The 20,428-nt window shown below is 44.4% G+C and overlaps 1 protein-coding gene across 4 annotated transcripts in view; it reads left to right on the top strand.

The window, feature by feature from the left end:
- The window catches only part of DOK5 (docking protein 5), a 162,889-nt gene that overhangs the window by 82,776 nt on the left and 59,685 nt on the right, over window positions 1-20,428 (top strand). For 2 of the 4 annotated variants that reach the window (XM_089670707.1, XM_089670705.1), the window contains exons 4-6: window positions 2,132-2,251; window positions 5,233-5,422; window positions 8,797-8,932. In XM_089670707.1, coding sequence (XP_089526833.1) covers window positions 2,132-2,251; window positions 5,233-5,422; window positions 8,797-8,932 — 446 coding nt within the window. The remainder of the gene's footprint in view (window positions 1-2,131; window positions 2,252-5,232; window positions 5,423-8,796; window positions 8,933-20,428) is intronic. The other 2 variants (XM_089670709.1, XM_089670708.1) reach the window with 2 other exon arrangements.

Raw genomic sequence — 20,428 nt, forward strand, 5'->3', positions numbered from 1 at the left:
TGTTGGTGGACATTTATGCCTATTCAGCCAAAACAAAAATGAATGGTCACATATCAGCATTCAAATTCATCTCAGAGTAGGTTTGAGTTAAGATCTATGTGCAGGCCTTTTTGGTTTCTTCACACCAGTCTGGTCAAACCATGTCTTTATGGAGCTGACTTCGTACACATGGGCACTGTCATGATGGGCCTTCACAAACCTGTTACCACAAGAATGAAAGTGCACAAACGTCTAAAATGTGTTTGTATGCTAACAGCATTGCTCACTGGAAACACCTGAACTCACTTGGAGGCTGTCTGCATACCTTTGGCCATATAGTGTAGGTGTGATGGTCAGGTATTCATGTAGTGTAAGTGAGAAGGTTATGATTCCATGAACATTTGGCCATATAGTGTAGGTGTGATGTTAAAGGATCCACAGACTTTTTGCAATATAATGTCTGTGTGATGGTCAGGGTCCACAGCCTTTTTTCCATACAGTGAAGATGTGATGGTCGGGGTCCACAGCCTTTTAGTCATATAATGTAGGTGTGATGGTCAGGGGTCCACAGCCATAGCCATATAGTACTTGTGTGAGGGCCAGGGGTCCACAAACGTTTGCTTTTATAGTACAGGCGTGATGGCAAGAGGTCCACAACCTTTTGACCATACATTGTACATGCGAAAGGAAGGGCCTTCACCAAGCTGTTAACACAAGAATGAAAGTCTAAAATGTCTTTGTATGCTAACAGCATTGCTCACTGGAAACACCTAAACTCACTTGGAGGCTGTCTGCATACTTTTGGCCATATATTGTAGGTGTGATATTCAGATATTCATGTAGTATAAGTGTGAAGGTCATGGGTCCATGAACATTTGGCCATATAGTGTAGGTGTGATGCTAAGGGATCCCCACACCTTTGGCCATATAGTGTGGGTGTGATGGTCAGGAGTCCACAGAAGTTTGGCCATGCAGTGCAAGTGTGATGATCAGGGGTCCACAGACTTTTGGCCATATAGTGTAGATGTGATGATCAGAGATCTACAGCCTTTTGGCCATATAGTGTAGGCATGATGGTCAGGGGTCCACAGACTTTTGGCCATACAGTGCAAGTGTGATGGTCAAGGGTCCAGAAACCTTTGGCAATATTAGTGTAGGTGTGATGGTCAGAGATCTACAGCCTTTTGAGCATACAGTGTAGGTGTGGTGATCAGGAGCAGGGGTGGACTGACAACTCCTGGGGCCCCCATGCAATAGGGGATCATGGGGCCCGTGTCCTTGCCCAAACTCAAAAAAGTCTATGAAAAAGTTACCAGGGGCATCTCATTGGGCCCCCTACTGACCCCGGGCAGTGCCCGAGTGTACAAATGGTCAGTTCGCCCTGATCAGAAGTCCACAGACTTTTAAGCCATATAATGTAGATGTGATGGTCAGGGGTCCACAGACTTTTGGCCATATAATGTAGATGTGATGGTCAGGGGTCCACAGACTTTTGGCCATATAATGTAGATGTGATGGTCAGGGGTCCACAGACTTTTGGCCATATAATGTAGATGTGATGGTCAGGGGTCCACAGACTTTTAAGCCATATAATGTAGATGTGATGGTCAGGGGTCCACAGACTTTTAAGCCATATAATGTAGATGTGATGGTCAGGGGTCCACAGACTTTTGGCCATATAATGTAGATGTGATGGTCGGGTCCACAGACTTTTGGCCATATAATGTAGATGTGATGGTCAGGGGTCCACAGACTTTTGGCCATATAATGTAGATGTGATGGTCAGGGGTCCACAGACTTTTGGCCATATAATGTAGATGTGATGGTCAGGGGTCCACAGACTTTTAAGCCATATAATGTAGATGTGATGGTCAGGGGTCCACAGACTTTTGGCCATATAATGTAGATGTGATGGTCAGGGGTCCACAGACTTTTAAGCCATATAATGTAGATGTGATGGTCAGGGGTCCACAGACTTTTGGCCATATAATGTAGATGTGATGTAACTCTTCCCCACACTATCCACAAAAAAAAAAAAAAAAACATTTTGGCTGGAGTTGGGCTTCAAAAGGAGTTCAGTTCTGACCTGTACAATACCTTTTAGAGTTGATTAGATCATTATAACGTTTCCTTTCTGTATAATTTTATTCAGAGTTGGAGGCAGATGAATGGTGCAAGATTCTGCATACAGAGTGCCTTGGGACTCGGATCAGCGACATCAGTTTGGGAGAACCGGACCTGTTAGCTACCGGAGTGGAGAGAGAGCAGAACGGTATGTAGTAATGGCTTGTCTTTTAAATGTAGAGTTTCCGGCACTCATGAAAGTTATATGTAGCTGCGCTGCCTCTTGAAACATCTGCATGTTATCCCAAATCAACAGCATTGACAGACCTCCCCTCCTTTATGACTAGTTGTCTCCTAAGAAGATTTTTATTTGTTTTAAGAGATAATCTAGATAGCTGTAAATACTGAGTTATGGAGGTGAAGAAAAAAAAAAAAACAACCAAAGATGTGCATAAAAATACACAGATCAGAAGACTGTGCTATTGTCTCTGTTTTATTTAAAAAAAACAATTACATAGCCACTCATCCAGTGAATCTGTGTGTGCATTCATTCTGTGGGAATTGGACAAAATCAAATACTATTAGGCTATTTTCACTTCACGCTCTGGAGCAAATTCCCTTGCAGAAGGCAACAGTCTTTTTGCGGTTAGTAAATCAACCTCACTGTCACAAATGTAGAAAATGCTAGAGGGAGTTAGCAAATGTACGTGACCAAATGTACATGCAGCTTTGCTGGACAATTGGCTATGTGCTTTTTTTTTTTATAAATAGACCTCCTGATCATGGGTCTGTGCACACTATGAATATTTCCAGGAATTTTGCAGGTGTTAAACCTAAACTCTGGTCAGCCATTACATACAGGCATTTCAGGGCTCTAGGTCTTAAGAAGAAATGCTTGTTTAGTCTAGTGCAGCCTTTCTCGCCCTTTTTAACATGGAGGAACCCTTGAAATAGCTTTTGCGTTTCAGGGAACCCTTGAAAACAGTTACCATAAATAGAGCTCTGGGTAAATCTGGGTGAACAGTAAGCTGAGATCTATGAAAAAGGAATGTGACACTTAAAATATTTAGCACCAAGGGCTGCTTTGTATAACATAATCATTTTCAGTCAAAATAATTAAATAAACCAAGTAATAAGAATGGCCAGAAAAGAAATTAAGATGATAAAAATTGTAATATTTTCTTACAATGGTGTTCAGTGAAGATCTCTGCTACACCCACGGTCAGTGAAGAGCCCCTATATATCAGTGGTCAGTTAGAGAAGGACCACCTTACAAGGGTGATTATTAGAGAGGGGTCCCCTTACACCGTTGGTCATTGGAGACGGGCCCCTTTTGATTGGTGGTCAGTAGGAAAGGACCACCCTATATTGGTAATTATTGGGTGAGGGGTCCCCTTACACTGGTGGTCAGTGGAGAAGGGCCCCTTTAGATTGGTGGTCAGTAGGAAAGGACCACCCTATATTGGTAATTATTGGGTGAGGGGTTCCCTTACACTGGTGGTCAGTGGAGAAGGGCCCCTTTAGATTGGTGGTCAGTGGGAGAAGGACCACCTTACATTGGTGAATATTGGGTGAGGGGTCCCCTTACACCAGTGGTCAGTGAAAAGCCCCATTATATTGTTGGTCAGTAGGAGAAGGACCACCTTACATTGGTGAATATTAGGCGAGAGGTTCCCTTATACCGGTGATCAGTGGAGAAGAGCTCCTTTAGGTTGGTGGTCAGTGGGAGAAGGACCTTACATTGGTGATTATTGGGTGAGGGGTCCCCTTACACTGGTGGTCAGTGGAGAAGGGCCCCATTAGATTGGTGGTCAGGGATAAGAGGACCACCCTACATTGCTAAATATTGAGTGAGGGGTCCCCTTACACTGGTGGTCAGTGGAAGAAGGGTCCCACTGCACTGATGGCCATTGGGAATAATGCTGCTTACATTGGTGGTCAGTGAGAAGCATTAGAGATGGCGACAAAGATCATTGGTGTCAGTGGTTCATGATTTTAGAGAAGAAATTGGTAATTTCTCAAGGAACCCTGAGCAACGTCTGCAGAAACCGTGGTTGAGAAAGACTGGAATAGGGGATAAGAGAGTCAGAAATACTTACCTTATGCCTCACTGTCCCAAATGCTGGCACTCCCCTCTTGTTCAGAGCAGGGCCTTGTGTACAGTGCAGGACCTCATGTATTGCATTGTATATGATGACGTTGGTGGCCTCACAACCAGCAAAAGGATGCTGCTTCATGGGATTGGTCATCTGACAGGGAAAAAGACTTGTGTTAGTGACAAATAAGGCACGTATTTCTGCCTATTCCCTACCATCTAGAACGGTCTTTCTCAACCTTTTTACCCCAGAGGAACCCTTAAAATAAATGTTTAGATCTCAGGGAACCCCTGCTAAAACCAGTTTATTGGGGATCAGTGGGGAAAATGCCCTTTACATTAGTGGCCAGTGGGACTAATGCCCCCCCCCCTCTTTACAATGGTGGTCAGAATGCCACCCTTACAGACAGCTAAATAGGTCAGTGGTGTCATGCAGCTGGCTCTGCCAAATGGTTTTGGCCCCGAACCTATGCAGGCACTACCACAGCTCAAGGAACTCTAGCAACCTCTGGAGGAACCCGAGGACGCCACAGAACCCTCCTTGAGAACAGCTGCACTAGACTTAACCCTTACTACTGGAGGGGGAGAAACAGCATTCTTATGTTGGCCAATTACAGTTCCCAGTTGAAGGAGAACTTCAGTCAAGCAGCTAGATACACATACAGTAGGTAGTCTTATCTGCAGAAAGATTTGTAGCAATTTCCACTTACAGACTGGGGGAGGGACAAGACAAGAAAATGTTAGTGAACTGGAGCAGATGAAAATCATGTCTCCTGCCCTCCCAGACAGGACTGTGCTATGTGGCAGAGCTGTGCAAATCTCAGAAGTGGATGGACAAAAATACAAATCTTTCACCAGGCAAATCTGCTCTTTGAAATACATATTACCTCTGTGTATCTAGCTGTTTTGTTGGCGTTCCACTTTAACCAACGTGCCCAGTCTTTGTACAAACATTCACAAATAACAGAAGGACTGCTGAAGAGTTATTAAATAAAATGTCTCAGTTTCTGAATTGATGTTTGTGATGATGATGACGTGTTTGTGTGATGGCTCTCCTACGCAGATTGCAGACTAATCATCTTTTTTTCTCCCAGAGAGATTCAATGTGTATTTGATGCCGTCTCCCAATTTAGATGTCCACGGGGAATGCACGCTGCAGATCACCTGCGAGAACATCTGCCTGTGGGACGTACAAAATCCGAGGCTGAAGCTGGTGTCTTGGCCGCTAAGCTCCCTACGGAGGTACGGGCGAGACCCAGCCTGGTTCACCTTTGAAGCTGGCAGGTGGGTGTAGACAAAGCATTAGGAACAAATAGTTAAAAGGGCAAAAGGATTCACAGCTGAAAACACAAATACAAGAATGTTTCTGGAATGCTACACAAACTCTTTAGGCCTCTGCAGAGAAGGGCAGCACACCATGAGCCCTCTCTATAACTAGAACAGAAAAGATTCACATTGAAAGCCTAAGCTTCTGTGTGCATATTACTATAAAAGCCGATTTAAACTCTTCCTGTGACCATTTTAAGTATTTGCATATTTATAACCAGCAGTGAATTACTTTTAAAACAAGCCCTTGTTGACCTCTGTAGCTACAGGCTTTCAGGGGAAATTCATCCTCAAACCTCACAGCAGAAGTGCTGCAATCTTCAGTCTTTTCCCTCAGCAGCTCCTCCAGCTACTACTTTCTAGCAGTGACGCAGCAGATCCCCTTGCTCCTCATAGTCCGCATTAACTAAACAACTTAGCTATACCCACCAGATATCAGGAAGCGGTTACTGACATACAGGCTGATGAATACAATCCCTGTCCTCAAAGGATCCAAAAATCTAATGTCTGCCATAAAAATGCACACAATGCAGGAGCAGTGTGGTCAGATGGCAATGCACCTACCAGTGCCCAGAGAAAGACCGCACAGGTAGAACATACAGACTGTATATAGAAAGTGTCTTTGGACGTAACTGAACCCAAGACCCCAGGGCTGCATGCTAAAGGCAGACAGATAGGAGTATGAAAGCATACTCGTCCATGTACCATACTCCTGTTCAGTAGGTGCAGTACACCTTATAAAGGAATGGGTTACTTTTAAGAGGAGCTTCAGTCATTTCTGAAAAAAAAAAAATAGCGGCTGCAAACGCTGTAGCTGCTGACTTTTAATAAACAGACACTCACCTGTCCAGGGATCCAGCACCATCCTCACCCGTGCCAGTTCTTCACTGGTCTTTGGGTCCCCAGCACCGCCAAGCAAATGATCGCACCGCACTGCGCTTTGTGAATGGTCCTACAGCCACCTGGGACTTGTGGCGTGACACGGCTGCAAACGCTGTAGCTGCTGACTTTTAATAAACAGACACTCACCTGTCCAGGGATCCAGCACCATCCTCACCCGTGCCAGTTCTTCACTGGTCTTTGGGTCCCCAGCACCGCCAAGCAAATGATCGCACCGCACTGCGCTTTGTGAATGGTCCTGCAGCCACCTGGGACTTATGGCGTGACATGAGCAGGGAGGGGGTAGAACTTCTGGTGGAATTGCTGCAGCGATCCGACTGAAAGTGGGAACGGGTACCTGCTTCTCCCCCCACCCCAAAAAAAAAATGCATTCCAAATATGGTGGAGGAGGGGGGAGAAGGATGAGCAGATCTTCCCCTTTTGCTTTGAATTGAGGTCTGTGTCCCCGTTAGGGAGATTTACCCTCTCTGTTTGTCCTGCCTACTGGTATCGCATCGCATGTGCAGTGCGAATCCTGTGAGAATCACATGCGGTGTGCCGCCCCGCACAAGTGTGAACCCAGGCTGAGAGTGAAGGAAGATTCCAAATTTTGGGTTGTCAAGAAAACACGAGAAGAGGAAACTCTTCCAATGGGGTGACAGCCAAGAGTTTTCTCTCACTTTCTATTGTTTCTATGGGACTGAAAGGTAAGGGAAATCTCACTCTATCCAAAAAGAAAGAAAATTGCCTTTAGCTCCACTTTAAACCTCACAGGTCATAAAAATAACAAACATTCATTTTCCAAGGTAAAACACTAAAATAGGCATGTTTGTGTCATGTGTGTGCTGAGAGTAATGCAGCTCTCCCCCAATCCAGCCCTGGAATCCCAGCTTCAGGTATGCTGACACATCAGAGTAATCAGTGTTCCAGAATGACATCACTTCCTGTAGAGATGTACACAAAACACAAGTGGACAGTCAGGTAAGTACTCAGGCAATGTATAGTGTATGCAGATAGGTGTGTCTGATTGGGACTGCCAGCTGCTGGGACTAGTTGTCTCTTCAATGCAGTCTGTGTGTTTGAATGACATTATATACAGACATTTAAATTACTTTGCACACAGGGTAGATCTCTCTCCCATGTGATTGAATACGTCTTATTGTACTGCCTTTGTTTGTCAGCAGTGCTTGCTGGAACTCCAAACAATAACTGTTGACTTTGACATGTATCATAGTCTTTCCCCTGGTTCACATATCTGCGGCCGTGCGGGCCGCGTTTTGCGCGGGCACGAGAGCCCATTCAGTTGAATGGACTCCCGTGCCCCGGGACATGCAGGGAAGAAGTCCTTGCACTTCTTCTGAAAATGCAGCCTGCACGGGAACCGAGGATCCCAGTACATTTGTGATTTCCAGTGCGGGTGGTGTGCCATTAGAATTAATGGGGAGAGTGGATATAGTGAATGCGGGGTCCGGGGAGAGTGGATATAGTGAATGCAGGGTCCGGGGAGAGCGGATATAGTGAATGCGGGGTCCGGGGAGAGTGGATATAGTGAATGCAGGGTCCGGGGAGAGCGGATATAGTGAATGCAGGGTCCGGGGAGAGCGGATATAGTGAATGCAGGGTCCGGGGAGAGCGGATATAGTGAATGCAGTGTCCGGGGAGAGCGGATATAGGGAATGCGGGGTCCAAGGGGAGAGCGGATATAGGGAATGCGGGGTCCAAGGGGAGAGCGGATATAGGGAATGCGGGGTCCAAGGGGAGAGCGGATATAGTGAATGCGGGGTCCAAGGGGAGAGCGGATATAGGGAATGCGGGGTCCAAGGGGAGAGCGGATATAGGGAATGCGGGGTCCTGGGTTTAGTAAAACTTTAATTTTTTTTTTTTTGCCTTTATTTTTATCTAGTAATCCTGCAAATCACACACTTCCTGTCCCAGGGTGGCTGTGGTCACTCACTGTACTGTATCTGTAAAGCAGCCATGGTTGCCACTGGATGTCAGATATGTGGGGATTAGTAATTTATTGAAGGAAACTAAGGTTATTATATGCTATCCCACAGGATGTGACAAGGACATTAGATTTCTGTCATCTTCAACAGACATATTCTGCACCTGCTGAAAACTTTCTTACCGGTAAAAAATAAAAAAGAATGCAGCCACCACATCTATGGACTGTTGAGCTGTGATACATTACATTTTTGCTTTCGGGTTTGGTGATGCTGTAAATCCAGTATGTGGAATGTCACTTTGTGACTCCGGCCAATCGTTTTCCGTAGCGTTTCCATACGGACATCTGAGGCTGATAATATTCTTATCAGTCTGCTGTTTGCACAGGTTGGGATGGAAGCGCTGTGATTGCAGCGAACAGGCTTGGATGTAGACGCGGAAAGACTAATGCATTTGGCTGGAGGTTCAGTCTAGTCTCATCGTGTGTTTTTGTGTTTGTCTGTTGGCAGGATGTGTGACACGGGGGAGGGCCTCTTTATCTTCCAAACCAGAGAAGGTGAAGCCATCTATCATAAAGTTCACTCGGCGGCGCTGGCGATAGCGGAACAACATGAGCGGCTACTGCAGAGCGTCAAGAATTCAATGGTACGTGCCATGTTTATATTTCTACAAATGTGTACCTTTCCAGGAAAATGCCAGTGACCTGGCTGTCATGTTAAACCAGTGTACTAGGAACATGACCTAACTTGCTGCTTGCTTGTTCAAAGTCAGTGGCAACCTCCCCATTTCTCTCTGTCCAGGTATACACAGGGCATAGATCAGCGCAGCCTATTGTATTAGGGTGTGCACACCAAAACTCAAACCCATGTGCATATGTGTGTATGTACAGTATGTGTTTGTGGGGGTCATTGGGAGGAATAGTGCACCAATGTTGTTGGCAGTGGGAGGAATAGGGCTCCATTGTTTGGTGTCAGTAGAAGGTATCGTGTTCTGTTGTTGGTGTAAGTTGGGGGAATAGTGCCCCATCAGTTTCAGTGGAAGGAAAATTGCTCCATCATTGGTACCAGTGGAAGGAGTGCCCTGTTGTTGGTGTCAGTGAGAGGGATAATGCTCAATTGTTAGTGACAGTGGAAGAAATAGTGCTCAATGGTTGGTGTCAGTGGACGGAATAGTGCACCAATATTAATGTCAGTAGGAGGAAAAGTTCTCCATTGTTGGTGTCAGTGGGAGGAATAGTGCTCCAAGAGCCAGAGAAGGGTAAGGAAAGGACCACATCCCACCCCTGGGCCACGGTTTGTGCTAGGACTCTTACAGAGGCAGACTAGGAAGAATTTTCCCCACTAGGGGAAGGAATAGTGCCCCATCATTGTTGTCGGTAGGAGGAATAGTCCCCCATCAATGGTGTCAGTGTGAGGAATAGTGCCCCATCATTGATGTCAGAGGGAGAAATAGTGCCCTGTTGTTGGTGTCAGTGGGAGAAACAGTGCCCCAAGGGCCAGACAAAGGTAAGGAAAGGACCACATCTTGCCCCTGTGTCACAATTTGGAGAGGCAGAGGCTAGAACACTGACAGAGGCAGATGAGGAAGTATTTTTAACTCTTGATAATGGAATACCTCTACTTTGACTAATATGTGCACCTTGGTTTGTGCTTCAGCTCTATTATCAGGTTGTATTGTGCAATGTTCTAAGTCATTATAAAGAAGTTAAAACAATGAATACCCAGCAGGGGTTCTAATCTAACCCTACTCAGAAAAAGAAAAGCGTTGTGTGGTCCTACACAAGAGGTTTATGTGAGAGGTTTTTGCCCAATATGAAGAAACCCGCCGACCCCCAATTGGCGATCAGTCTTGGCCTCGGACGGCGCCTGTAATTTTGGTGGAAGTGGAACACACATTTGTACACATTTGTACCCCGGGACATTTGGAAAAGCTTTTATGTGTAATGTTATACAGTGAAAGCCGAGAAAAATGATTTCATGTTCCGGAGATGAGAGTGTTTGCTCAGGCGGTGCACTTAATACACTCCTTAATGAGCTAAATAGAGCCGCTCTGTTATATAACGCAGACAAATAGTTTTTTTGGTTGTTTTTTTTTTTTTCCCTCTAGTCTGGACAGCCAGTATTTCCACCATCTGACAGCGCTGTCTTCTAACGATGTGCTCTGCTAATTAAGATTTTATTTTTCATTACGGGTGCCTTAATTACCATCCATCAGTGCATTCATCATGCAGGTGTACCTGGAAGAGTATTTCCTCCGGCTCCAACCGCATCGTCTTCTCCATCCAACCATATTCCTGCAAGCCGGCTGAGGATTCTGAATGAACATCTATCATGACATAAATACGTGGAGCACATCAAACGCCCACCGATATCTCAATGGGCCTGACAAGCTGTGCACCATTAAAATAGAACGGGTGGCGTCATTTTACTGAAACGCCAAGTAAGCGATGAATTGCAATGCATGTTCCTGTGGAATGCAACGTGTGTCAGAAATAGGGAAATCCCCGTTCGCAATAAGTAGCGTGAATGTCACGGTTTGTGTGCCATATATATGTAAAGACTGCAAATTGCATATATGTGCGTAGAATAAGCGCAATGGTGCGCCCAGCAGTGAGCAAAGCAGGACTTGTAGTTATAGGAGGTGTGACAATTTAATTCCAGGAATGCCCACGGTGTAGCACTATGGTGGTGAGTCACACAGATATTCACGCTAGAGCGTGTTCTGACAGGTTCTAAATTGCACTCGCCTGGGTCGCAGACCAGTGGACTCAGTCTTTACGGAGTAGTAGAAGAAACAACACGTGTGTGCATTGAGCTGCTGGCAGAAAATGAGTGACAGGACTCTTGAGCAGCGGATTAATATCATATTTGGTGTGAAAATTGGCAAAACTTTAGCTCTGTTACAACAGGCTTATGGTGAACATTCCTTGTAGAAATTGAGAGTTTTTGACCGCCATGGGTGATTTAAGAAGGGGCAAGAAGATATCCACGATGACGCAAGAAGTGGGTAGCCAAAACCGCAGAGGACGGATGCAAATGTGGACAGAGTGCGAACCCTCGTACCATCATGCTTGTGTGTTTTTTTGATCAGAAAGGGATAGATTACTGTGAGTTCGTAGAACATAGTACAGCAGTCAACCAACATTATTACTTGGAGATTCCAAAAAAGTTAAGGAAACCTGCACGGCGCAAAACACTGGAACTCTGGCCTGACAAGTGGATCATCTGTAGGAAGTCGGGTGACGAAACGCGTAAGAGGGGGAAATAACGTCATCACGTACGCCGGGTTTGTGTGCTCACGCCCAGGATCTTCGGTCAGAGTGATCTCGGACTATTTATATGCCTTTTTGCTTGTGTCAGTGGAGACACATTAAAATGTGAGTGTGCAGGTTTTAAAATAAAAGTCATGTTTTAAGGACCTTATGCTGTGTGAACTCCTTCTCTCCTCCGTCCTCATTATTGGTGATCGTGATACTGCATAATCCTGGTGATTGTGAGAGTATACTGAGGATCTTGCTGGGTCTGCAGATTATCGCTCCAGGAGGGGAATGTAGGCCAGAAGGGCTGATAATATGTGGGGGAACCCAGCAGGAAGAAATATTTCCCTCTGCTTTTATTTCACAATCAGCGAACTGGTAAAGAGGTGGCTGTGCAGATATTATAAAGCTCGCTCATCTCTATTCATGATAGCTGTGCCAGGACCACACCATTAGCACAGAAGCTACCATTCCCGATTTAGAGATGGAAATGAGATATTCAAAGAGAATTTTCCCGCAGTGTAATTTCTGCCTATTTTCCCTTTAATGGGGAATAATAATGATATATTTATAATAAAGTTGAACTGAAGCATATCGCACATAATGCCCCGCTCGGAAGCGCTCTGCGGTGAAGTCTCAATTCCGACACAGGAATTAATTACACATTCCCTTTTGAAAAGTGAAATTAATTGAAAACTAGAATTTTCTAATTAGAGGGAGCCGTCCTTGGCTAAATGAGTCAGGTTATCTACAAAGCTAATTTATAAGTTGTGAGCATAATGTGTAGGACTTGTAATATGTGGCTCGGCTAACCTTCAGAAGTCTCAGAACGATGGTGAGATCTTCCCGGTGGCTAGCTTTATCACGCAGCGCTGGGCAAGGGATGTTATAATTGATATCCCTGCTCTGTTGGGGTGCAGAAATAGCAGTTGACTAGTTAATGTCTTTATCCCTTTTATATAAGTGAACTTGACAACTTGACTTCCGAATAATACTTTTTGTCACCCTTGAAGTCTCATTTTTTTTGCAAGTTGACCAAGAAAACCATGTGAGTGCTTAAAGTGGACCTCCTGAGAAACGATGTCTTGTTTATGATGGAGCCTTTGCCAGATTTCAAGGCCTAACTGGAGTAACCACTGCCACCAGAGCCCAAGAGCGAGGGACAAATCTAACATTTGAAAGTGGTTACTAGAACACTCGTCTCACAAAGGTGGGACATGCCTTCCTAGAGACAATGAAATCCTGGGAGAGATTCTTACCTGCACTCTGTACAAAATTAGAATTCAAGCTTTTGGCTTACTTTTCAGCTTTACGTAGTAAAATGCCAATGCAGTGATAACACATAAAGTTGGATTTCTTTTGAATATGAAAAACCTTTATGGATAAGGTGGTAACTTCACAAGAGAAGCATTCCAGGTGGAATATATTCACTAGGTATGAAAGTGATTCTAAAGACGCTATTTTTATACTTACCTGCTCTGTGTAATGGTTTTGCACAGGGCAGCCCTCGTCCTCCTCTTCTCAGACCCCCCCGCCAGCGCTTCTGGCCCCTACCCCCTTCCAAGTGCCCCCATAGCAAACCGCTTGCTCTAGGGGCACTTGTGCGAGCTTGATCCCGAACCGACTCTGTGTGTCCATTGACACACACAGTGCGGCTCATCCCTACACTTCTCTCTATCCTCACTGGCTCCAATGAGGACAGAGAGAGCCACTGCTGTCATGCACATTGCTGGATCAAGATCGGGCTCAGGTAATTTAGGGATTTGGGGGGGGGGGGGGCTGGGCAGGAGCTGCATGCAGAAGGTTTTTTTACCCAAATGCATAGAATGCATTAGAGTAAAAAAAACTTTCTGCCTTTAGAACCTCTCTGATATTTTACCACTTGTACACCTTTGAAGGTAGGAGAATTAAGGTGTATGAAAAGCCAAAACTTTTTTTTTAGGTGAGAGTGTGGAAGTGTCAAGACCCCGGTCGGGTTTTCATTTCTCTAGTGCAGAACATTTAAATTGAAGGTGCTGGTCTCAACTCATCAATAGGACATGGTTGACGTAAGTCCATTGAACTAATATGCGGTGCAGTGGCTTTGGTGGGGCCTCCCTCGACAAAAAACAGGATGCCCCTTTTCTAGGGGGTCTAAGATCCATGTGTACAAAGTCCAGTGAGCGCGCCAAACCAAAGATCAATGAGTCCAAAATCTTTTAATAATAGTATTTGCTTATAACAGAGACAACGTGTTTCAGGGGCTCAAAAATGTAGCAGAATACACTTTGGCCTAAATTTATGCAGAAAGATCGTTTATTTGCTAAATTTTATAACAGCAATGTAGAAAACTGTGGGTTTTTTTTTTCAAATGTTTGCTATTTTTTGTTTATATATCAAAAAATAAAAAAAACTCAGTAATTATTAACCACTTGAGCTCCTGAGGATTTACCCCCCCTTAATGACCACGCCTCTTTTTGCTACTCGGCGCTGCACTGATTTAACTGATAATTGCGCGATCATGCAACGCTGCACCCAAACGAAATTTACGTCCTTTTTTTCACACAAATAGAGCTTTCTTTCGGTGTAATTTGATCGCCTGTGCGCTTTTTATTTTTCATGCTATAAACAAAAAAAGGCCCAAAATTTTGAAGAAAAACAATATTTTTTATTTTCAGCTATAAAAAATATATAGTAAACTCAAAGTTAGTTATAAATTTAGACCAAAATGTATTCTGCTCCATTTTTTTGGTAAAAAAAATCCCAATGAGTGTATATTGATTGCTTTGTGTGGAAGTTATAGCGTCTACAAACTATGGTATAGATACTGCAATTTACGCCATTTTTCTGCTATACAGCGCTGCGCTAGTTTAACGGACAATTGCGCGGTCATGCAATACGGTACATAAATGAAATTTACATCCTTTTTTTTCCCCACAAATTGAGCTTTCTTTCGGTGGTATTTGATTGCCTGTGCGGTTTTTATTTTTTGCGCTATATAAAAAAAAGGCTGACAATTTTGAGGAAAAAAAAACAATATTTTGGACTTTTTGCTATAAAACATGTCCAGTAAAAAAAAATGCAAAAATCAAATTTAGTCATAAATTTCTGCCAAAATGCATTCTGCAACATATCTCTGCTAAAAAAAAAACCCAATACGTGTAAATTAATTGGTTTACGTGAAAGTTATAGCGTTTACAAATGGCGGGAAAGATACTGGGGTTTTTAGGTTTTTTTTTATACTAATAATGGCGGCGATCAGTGACTTATGGCGGGACTGCGGCGGACATTCTGACATTGGGGGGTACTGACTTGGGGTCACTGAAATCCCCAAAAACACTAATACAGTGATCAGTGCAAAAAAAAAAACTGACACTGTAATAATGGCAATGGGGAGGAAGGGGTTAACTTTATTTTGCAGGGAAGGGTTATAGGAGTGAGGGGAGTGTTTTACTAGGGGGCGGGGGTGTGTACTGGGTGGGACAAGGCTGATCGAGAAAGAGAAACTGTTCTTTCTCGATCAGCTCATCCTCGAGCTGACAGGGAAGTGACAGACAGCACAGCTACAGCAGCTGTGCTCTCTGTCACTGTTTGCCGCCGATCGCCGGGACATAGCTGCTAAGGAGCGGCTGTGACCCGGCGACTGACATCTGCGGCGGTGATCCGCGGGACAGATAGGGCAGCGGCGTGCCTCGCTCGCGCCCCCTATTTGTTTACAAAACACACATTTTAAAACGTGGTTTTGCCTGCGAGTGCCGCCCTGCCGCCGTATATGTACAGTGGCAGGGCGGCAAGTGGTTAAATACCACCAAAAGAAAGTTCTTTTTGTCTAAAAAAAAAAAATGCTAAAAACTTCATTCGGGTACAATGTTGCAAGACTGAGTCATTGTCATTCAAAGTGTGCCAACGGTGAAATCTGAAAAATTGGCCTGGGCAGGAAGGGGGTGAAAAGTATCTGGTATTGAAATGGTTAATCCATAACTAAAAAAGCACACATTTTGCCTTTGCCTTCACTTTATTGGCCACTTTAAAATACCACTTGAAGCAGTGTTTAACGTGTGCGGTAATGAATGCTGCTGTTTAATGCATCAAGATGATCTTAATTCACCGTGCTGTAGTGATCGATGAGAGCTGAAAATAGCAATCGTTATGGGAGATAACACATGCATTCTAGCTTTGCGAACTGAGCTCACCGACTGCAGAGCTTCACAGATCAATTGATCCATTTATGTCAGCCTCTGACGCCCCCCCACCCCCAAGGAGGGTTTCTGAGCTAATTTCTCTAAACCAGTTTCTAAGCCACCCGTACCTTTGATTCAGTGTTGTGGGCAGCCACATCACCTGCCAGTATATGTTTGTGTTATGAAAGGAAACCAAGAGAAAACCTGCAGAACTATGAGAGAACATACAAAATCCATGCAAACCTCGCATTTTCAGCCTCAGTGAGAACTGTTCTGAGGTCAGGAATTGGGGCATGTTCTACTCAATGGACACACAACTGTATGAACCTGAGATAGGTTCTAACTCTATGGCCTTGTACACACGGTGGTACTACAGTGCACACCTGTGCAAATTGGGAGCAACGGCTGTGTCCATGCAGCTGCTGCATCCCAATTTAAATGCATAGGGATGCACAGCAGACCTGTGAATACCCATATGGGCAAACAGGGCCTTAGCACGGGTGTATGCAGAAGTACGCCCATGTGAACAAGACATTAAAACTTGGTAGAATCTAACTCTTTTCCCACTCTATAGTGCTGTGAAATATTATTTGCCCTTCCTGATTTTTTTTTTTGCATATTTGTCACACTTAAATGATTCAGATCATCAAACAAACTTTAATATTACACAAATATAACCCGAGTAAATACAAAATTTAGTTTTTAAATGATTAATTAATTTAGTATGAACAAAAAGGCTGTCCAAACCTACCCGGCCCTATGTGAAATAGTAATTGCCCCCCTAAACCTAATATCTGGTTGGCAACAACTACAATCAAGCGTTTGAGATGCCTGGCAATGAGTCTTTCACATTGCTGTGGAGGAAATTTGCTCCATTCTTCTTTGCAGAATTGTTTTAATTCAGCCACATTGGAGGGTTTTCTAGCATGAATGGCCTATTTATGGTCATGCCACAGCATCTCATTCAGAGCTAAGTCCGGCCTTTGTCTAGGCCACTCCAAAACCTTCATTTTGTTGTTTTTTTGGCCATTCAGAGGTGGACTTGCTGGTGTGTGTCCGATCATTGTCCTGCTGCATAACCCAAATGTGCTTGAGGTAATGAACTGATGACCGGACATTCTCCTTCAGGACTTTCTGGTAGAGCGCAGAATTCATGGTTCCATCACTTATGGCAAGTCATCCAGGTCCTGAAGCTGCAAAGTAGCCCCAGACCATCACATTGCCACCACCATGTTTGACTGTTGGTGTGATGTTCTTTTTTTTAAATGCTGTGTTAGTTTTATGCCAGATGTAATATTACACACACCTTCCAAAAAGTTCGACTTTTGTCTCTTCAGTCCACAGAATATTTGCCCAAATGTCTTGGGGATGATCAAGAGGTTTTTTGGCATGTGATACGAGCCTTTGTGTTCTTTTTGATCAGCAGTGGCTTTGGCCTTGGAAGTCTCCCATGGAGGCCTTTTTCCCAGTCTCTTTCTTATTGCTGAATCATGAACACTGACCTTACCTGAGGCAAGTGAGGCCTGTAGTTCTTTAGATGATATTCTGGGTTCTTTTATGACCTCCTGGATGAGTCGTCATTGTGCTCTTGGAGTCATTTTGGTAAGACGGCCACTCCTGGGAAGGTTCACCATTGTTCCAAGTTTTCTCCATTTGTGGACAATGGCTCTCACCATAGAGCGCTGGGGTCCCGAAGCCTTAGAAATGGCTTTGGAACCCTTTCCAGACTGATACAAGTCAATTACTTTGTTTCTCATCTGTTATTGAGTTTCTTTAGATTGTAGCATGATGTGTTGCTTTTTGAGATTTTTTTTTACTGTGCTTCACTTTGTCAGACAGCTTCTATTTAAGTGATTTTTTTTTGATTCAACAAGTCTGACAGTAATCAGGCCAGGGTGTGACAAGTGAAATCTAACTCAGCTGTCCAAAAAATTTGGTTAATCACAGTTCATTCATGATTTAGCAAGGAGTGAGGGGGCAATTACTTTTTTGCAGAGGGCCAGGTACTTTTGGATAGTTTTTTTCCCTTAATAAATTAAAAACTGCATTTTGTATTTACTTGGGTTACCTTTGTGTAACATTAACATTTGTTTGATGATCTGAATCATTAAGTGTGACAAATATGCAAAATAAAAACCAGGAAGGGGGCAAATACTTTTTCACAGCACTGTATAGAAGGTTTTTGGGTAGATTTAGATGTGCTTCTAAATCTCCCTTTCCTCTGAAGCCTGATCTGCATTCGAATTGTGCTTCAAAGGCTACTGACAGGCAATGAAGCGCTGTGACGCACCGCCTGTTTTAACTTCATTTTTGCCAACAAACGCCACAACCGTAGGCATTGCAGTTTCTGGACTTCCCTATTTACTACATGTAGGGTAAACTTTGCAGCAGATTTATTTAGTTTTTATTTTATTTATTACATGTACTTCTATAGCGCCATCAATTTACGCAGCACTTTACATATATATTGTACATTCACATCAGTTCCTAACCCTCAAGGGGTGTACAATCTAAGGTCCCTAACCCTCAAGGGGTGTACAATCTAAGGTCCCTAACCCTCAAGGGGTGTACAATCTAAGGTCCCTAACCCTCAAGGGGTGTACAATCTAAGGTCCGTAACCCTCAAGGGGCGTACAATCTAAGGTCCCTAACCCTCAAGGGGCGTACAATCTAAGGTCCCTAACTCACATTCATACATACATATACTAAGACCAATTTAGACAGGAGCCAATTAACCTACCAGCATGTCTTTGGAGTGTGGTAGGAAACCGGAGTAACCGGAGGAAACACACTCAAGCACAGGTAGAACATGCAAACTCCAAGCAGCTGATGCCGTGATTGGGATTCGAACCGATGAACCTAGTACTGCCATGCGGAAATATATATCAGTCTCCTGTGCACAAGAATGGGGTACGAAGATGTAACTGTGACATCCTCTGTGTAACCAAAATCAGCACTGGACTTGCTGCCCTCTAAGGGTTGGGGGAAACCCACAGGAGCCAACTGTAAAAACAAAGAAAAACAGGGGGCACACCAACCTTGTTCATTGTGGGCAGCACAGTGGCTAAATGGTTAGCACTTACGCCTGGCAATACTAGGGTCGTTGGTTCGAATCCCAGCCATGCCACCTCCTGCCTGGAGTTTGCATGTTCTCCCTGTGCCTGTGTGGGTTTCCTCCGGGTACTCTGGTTTCCTCCCACACTCCAAAGACATGCTGGTAGGTTAATTGGATCCTGTCTAAATTGGCCCTAGTATGTGTATGTATGGATGTGTGTTAGGGACCTTAGATTGTACGCCCCTTGAGGGTTAGGGACCTTAGATTGTACGCCCCTTGAGGGTTAGGGACCTTAGATTGTACGCCCCTTGAGGGCTAAGGACCTTAGATTGTACGTCCCTTGAGGGTTAGGGACCTTAGATTGTACCCCCTTGAGGGTTAGGGACCTTAGATTGTACGCCCCTTGAGGGTTAGGGACCTTAGATTGTACGCCCCTTGAGGGCTAAGGACCTTAGATTGTACGCCCCTTGAGGGTTAGGGACCTTAGATTGTACCCCCTTGAGGGTTAGGGACCTTAGATTGTACACCCCTTGAGGGTTAGGGACCTTAGATTGTACGCCCCTTGAGGGTTAGGGACCTTAGATTGTACACCCCTTGAGGGTTAGGGACCTTAGATTGTACGCCCCTCGAGGGTTAGGGACCTTAGATTGTACCCCCCTTGAGGGTTAGGGACCTTAGATAGTACACCCCTTGAGGGTTAGGGACTGATGTGAATGTACATTATATATGTAAAGTGATGCGTAAATTAATGGCGCTATATAAGTACCTGAAATAAGTAAACTTTAATGATCCAAAATTCAATATATTCACAAACGTAGGAACAAAGCGTGTCAGATACAAAGCCAGTACACGGGATCAGCTCCCAGAATCATGAGGACCCTCTTAAGACTGACACGTTTCTCGGAGTGATCTCCTCTTCCTCAGAGCCAGGCAGGTGGTACCCTGGTTGGGATTCGAACCGACGACCCTAGTACTGCCAGGAGGAAGTGCTAAACCATTTAGCCACTGAACAGATGCAAAGATTCGCGCCCGCGGCATATTAAACTCCCCCCTTCGCTGGAGGGGGTTGGTGGATGACCTTTGTGTCCCTTCTAAAGGGATTACTCTAACTTTCTGACCCTATGACCATTATATCCAGGACCGGACATGAGGGGAAATGTCCTCAATGGGACACCAGCAGTAGTGGTTCTAACCCTTCCCTGTTCATATAAAACAAACCACATTTGAGGAGGAGTTCCACTTTTTTCCATTCCCTGCAGTTTTTTCCGCAGGGCCTTCCCAATTTGTTTTGAATTGCACACCCTTCTCATCATGCAAGGTAGCAGCGTCCCCCCCCCCCCCTATAGCCCCTGTGATACTTCTTATATTCCAGGGAGCAAAATTCCATAACATTAAGATATTATTTGCAAACATAAAAGTTTGTCTGGCCTTTCCCTCTGAAAGTCAAATAAGCAAAGCAAGCAGTTGGGGATTTGCATTCCCTCACCTAATGCGCAGATTAGCAAGTGGGAAAAAAAAAAAAGTCAGGGACTCTCTTGATAAATGCCTGCGAAGCCGCTTCGTATAATGTGAAGTTAATTTGATTGTGAGGCCCGCTCTCCATGGTGCTGAAATTGATGTCACCTCATCTCCATTACAAAAGTTATTGAAATTTCAGGACTGTGTGGCGA

The sequence above is a fragment of the Staurois parvus genome, unplaced genomic scaffold (genome assembly GCF_062004578.1).
Source record: "Staurois parvus isolate SC_StPar_1 unplaced genomic scaffold, SC_StPar_1.0 ptg000093l, whole genome shotgun sequence".
NCBI classification, from domain to species: Eukaryota; Metazoa; Chordata; class Amphibia; order Anura; family Ranidae; genus Staurois; species Staurois parvus.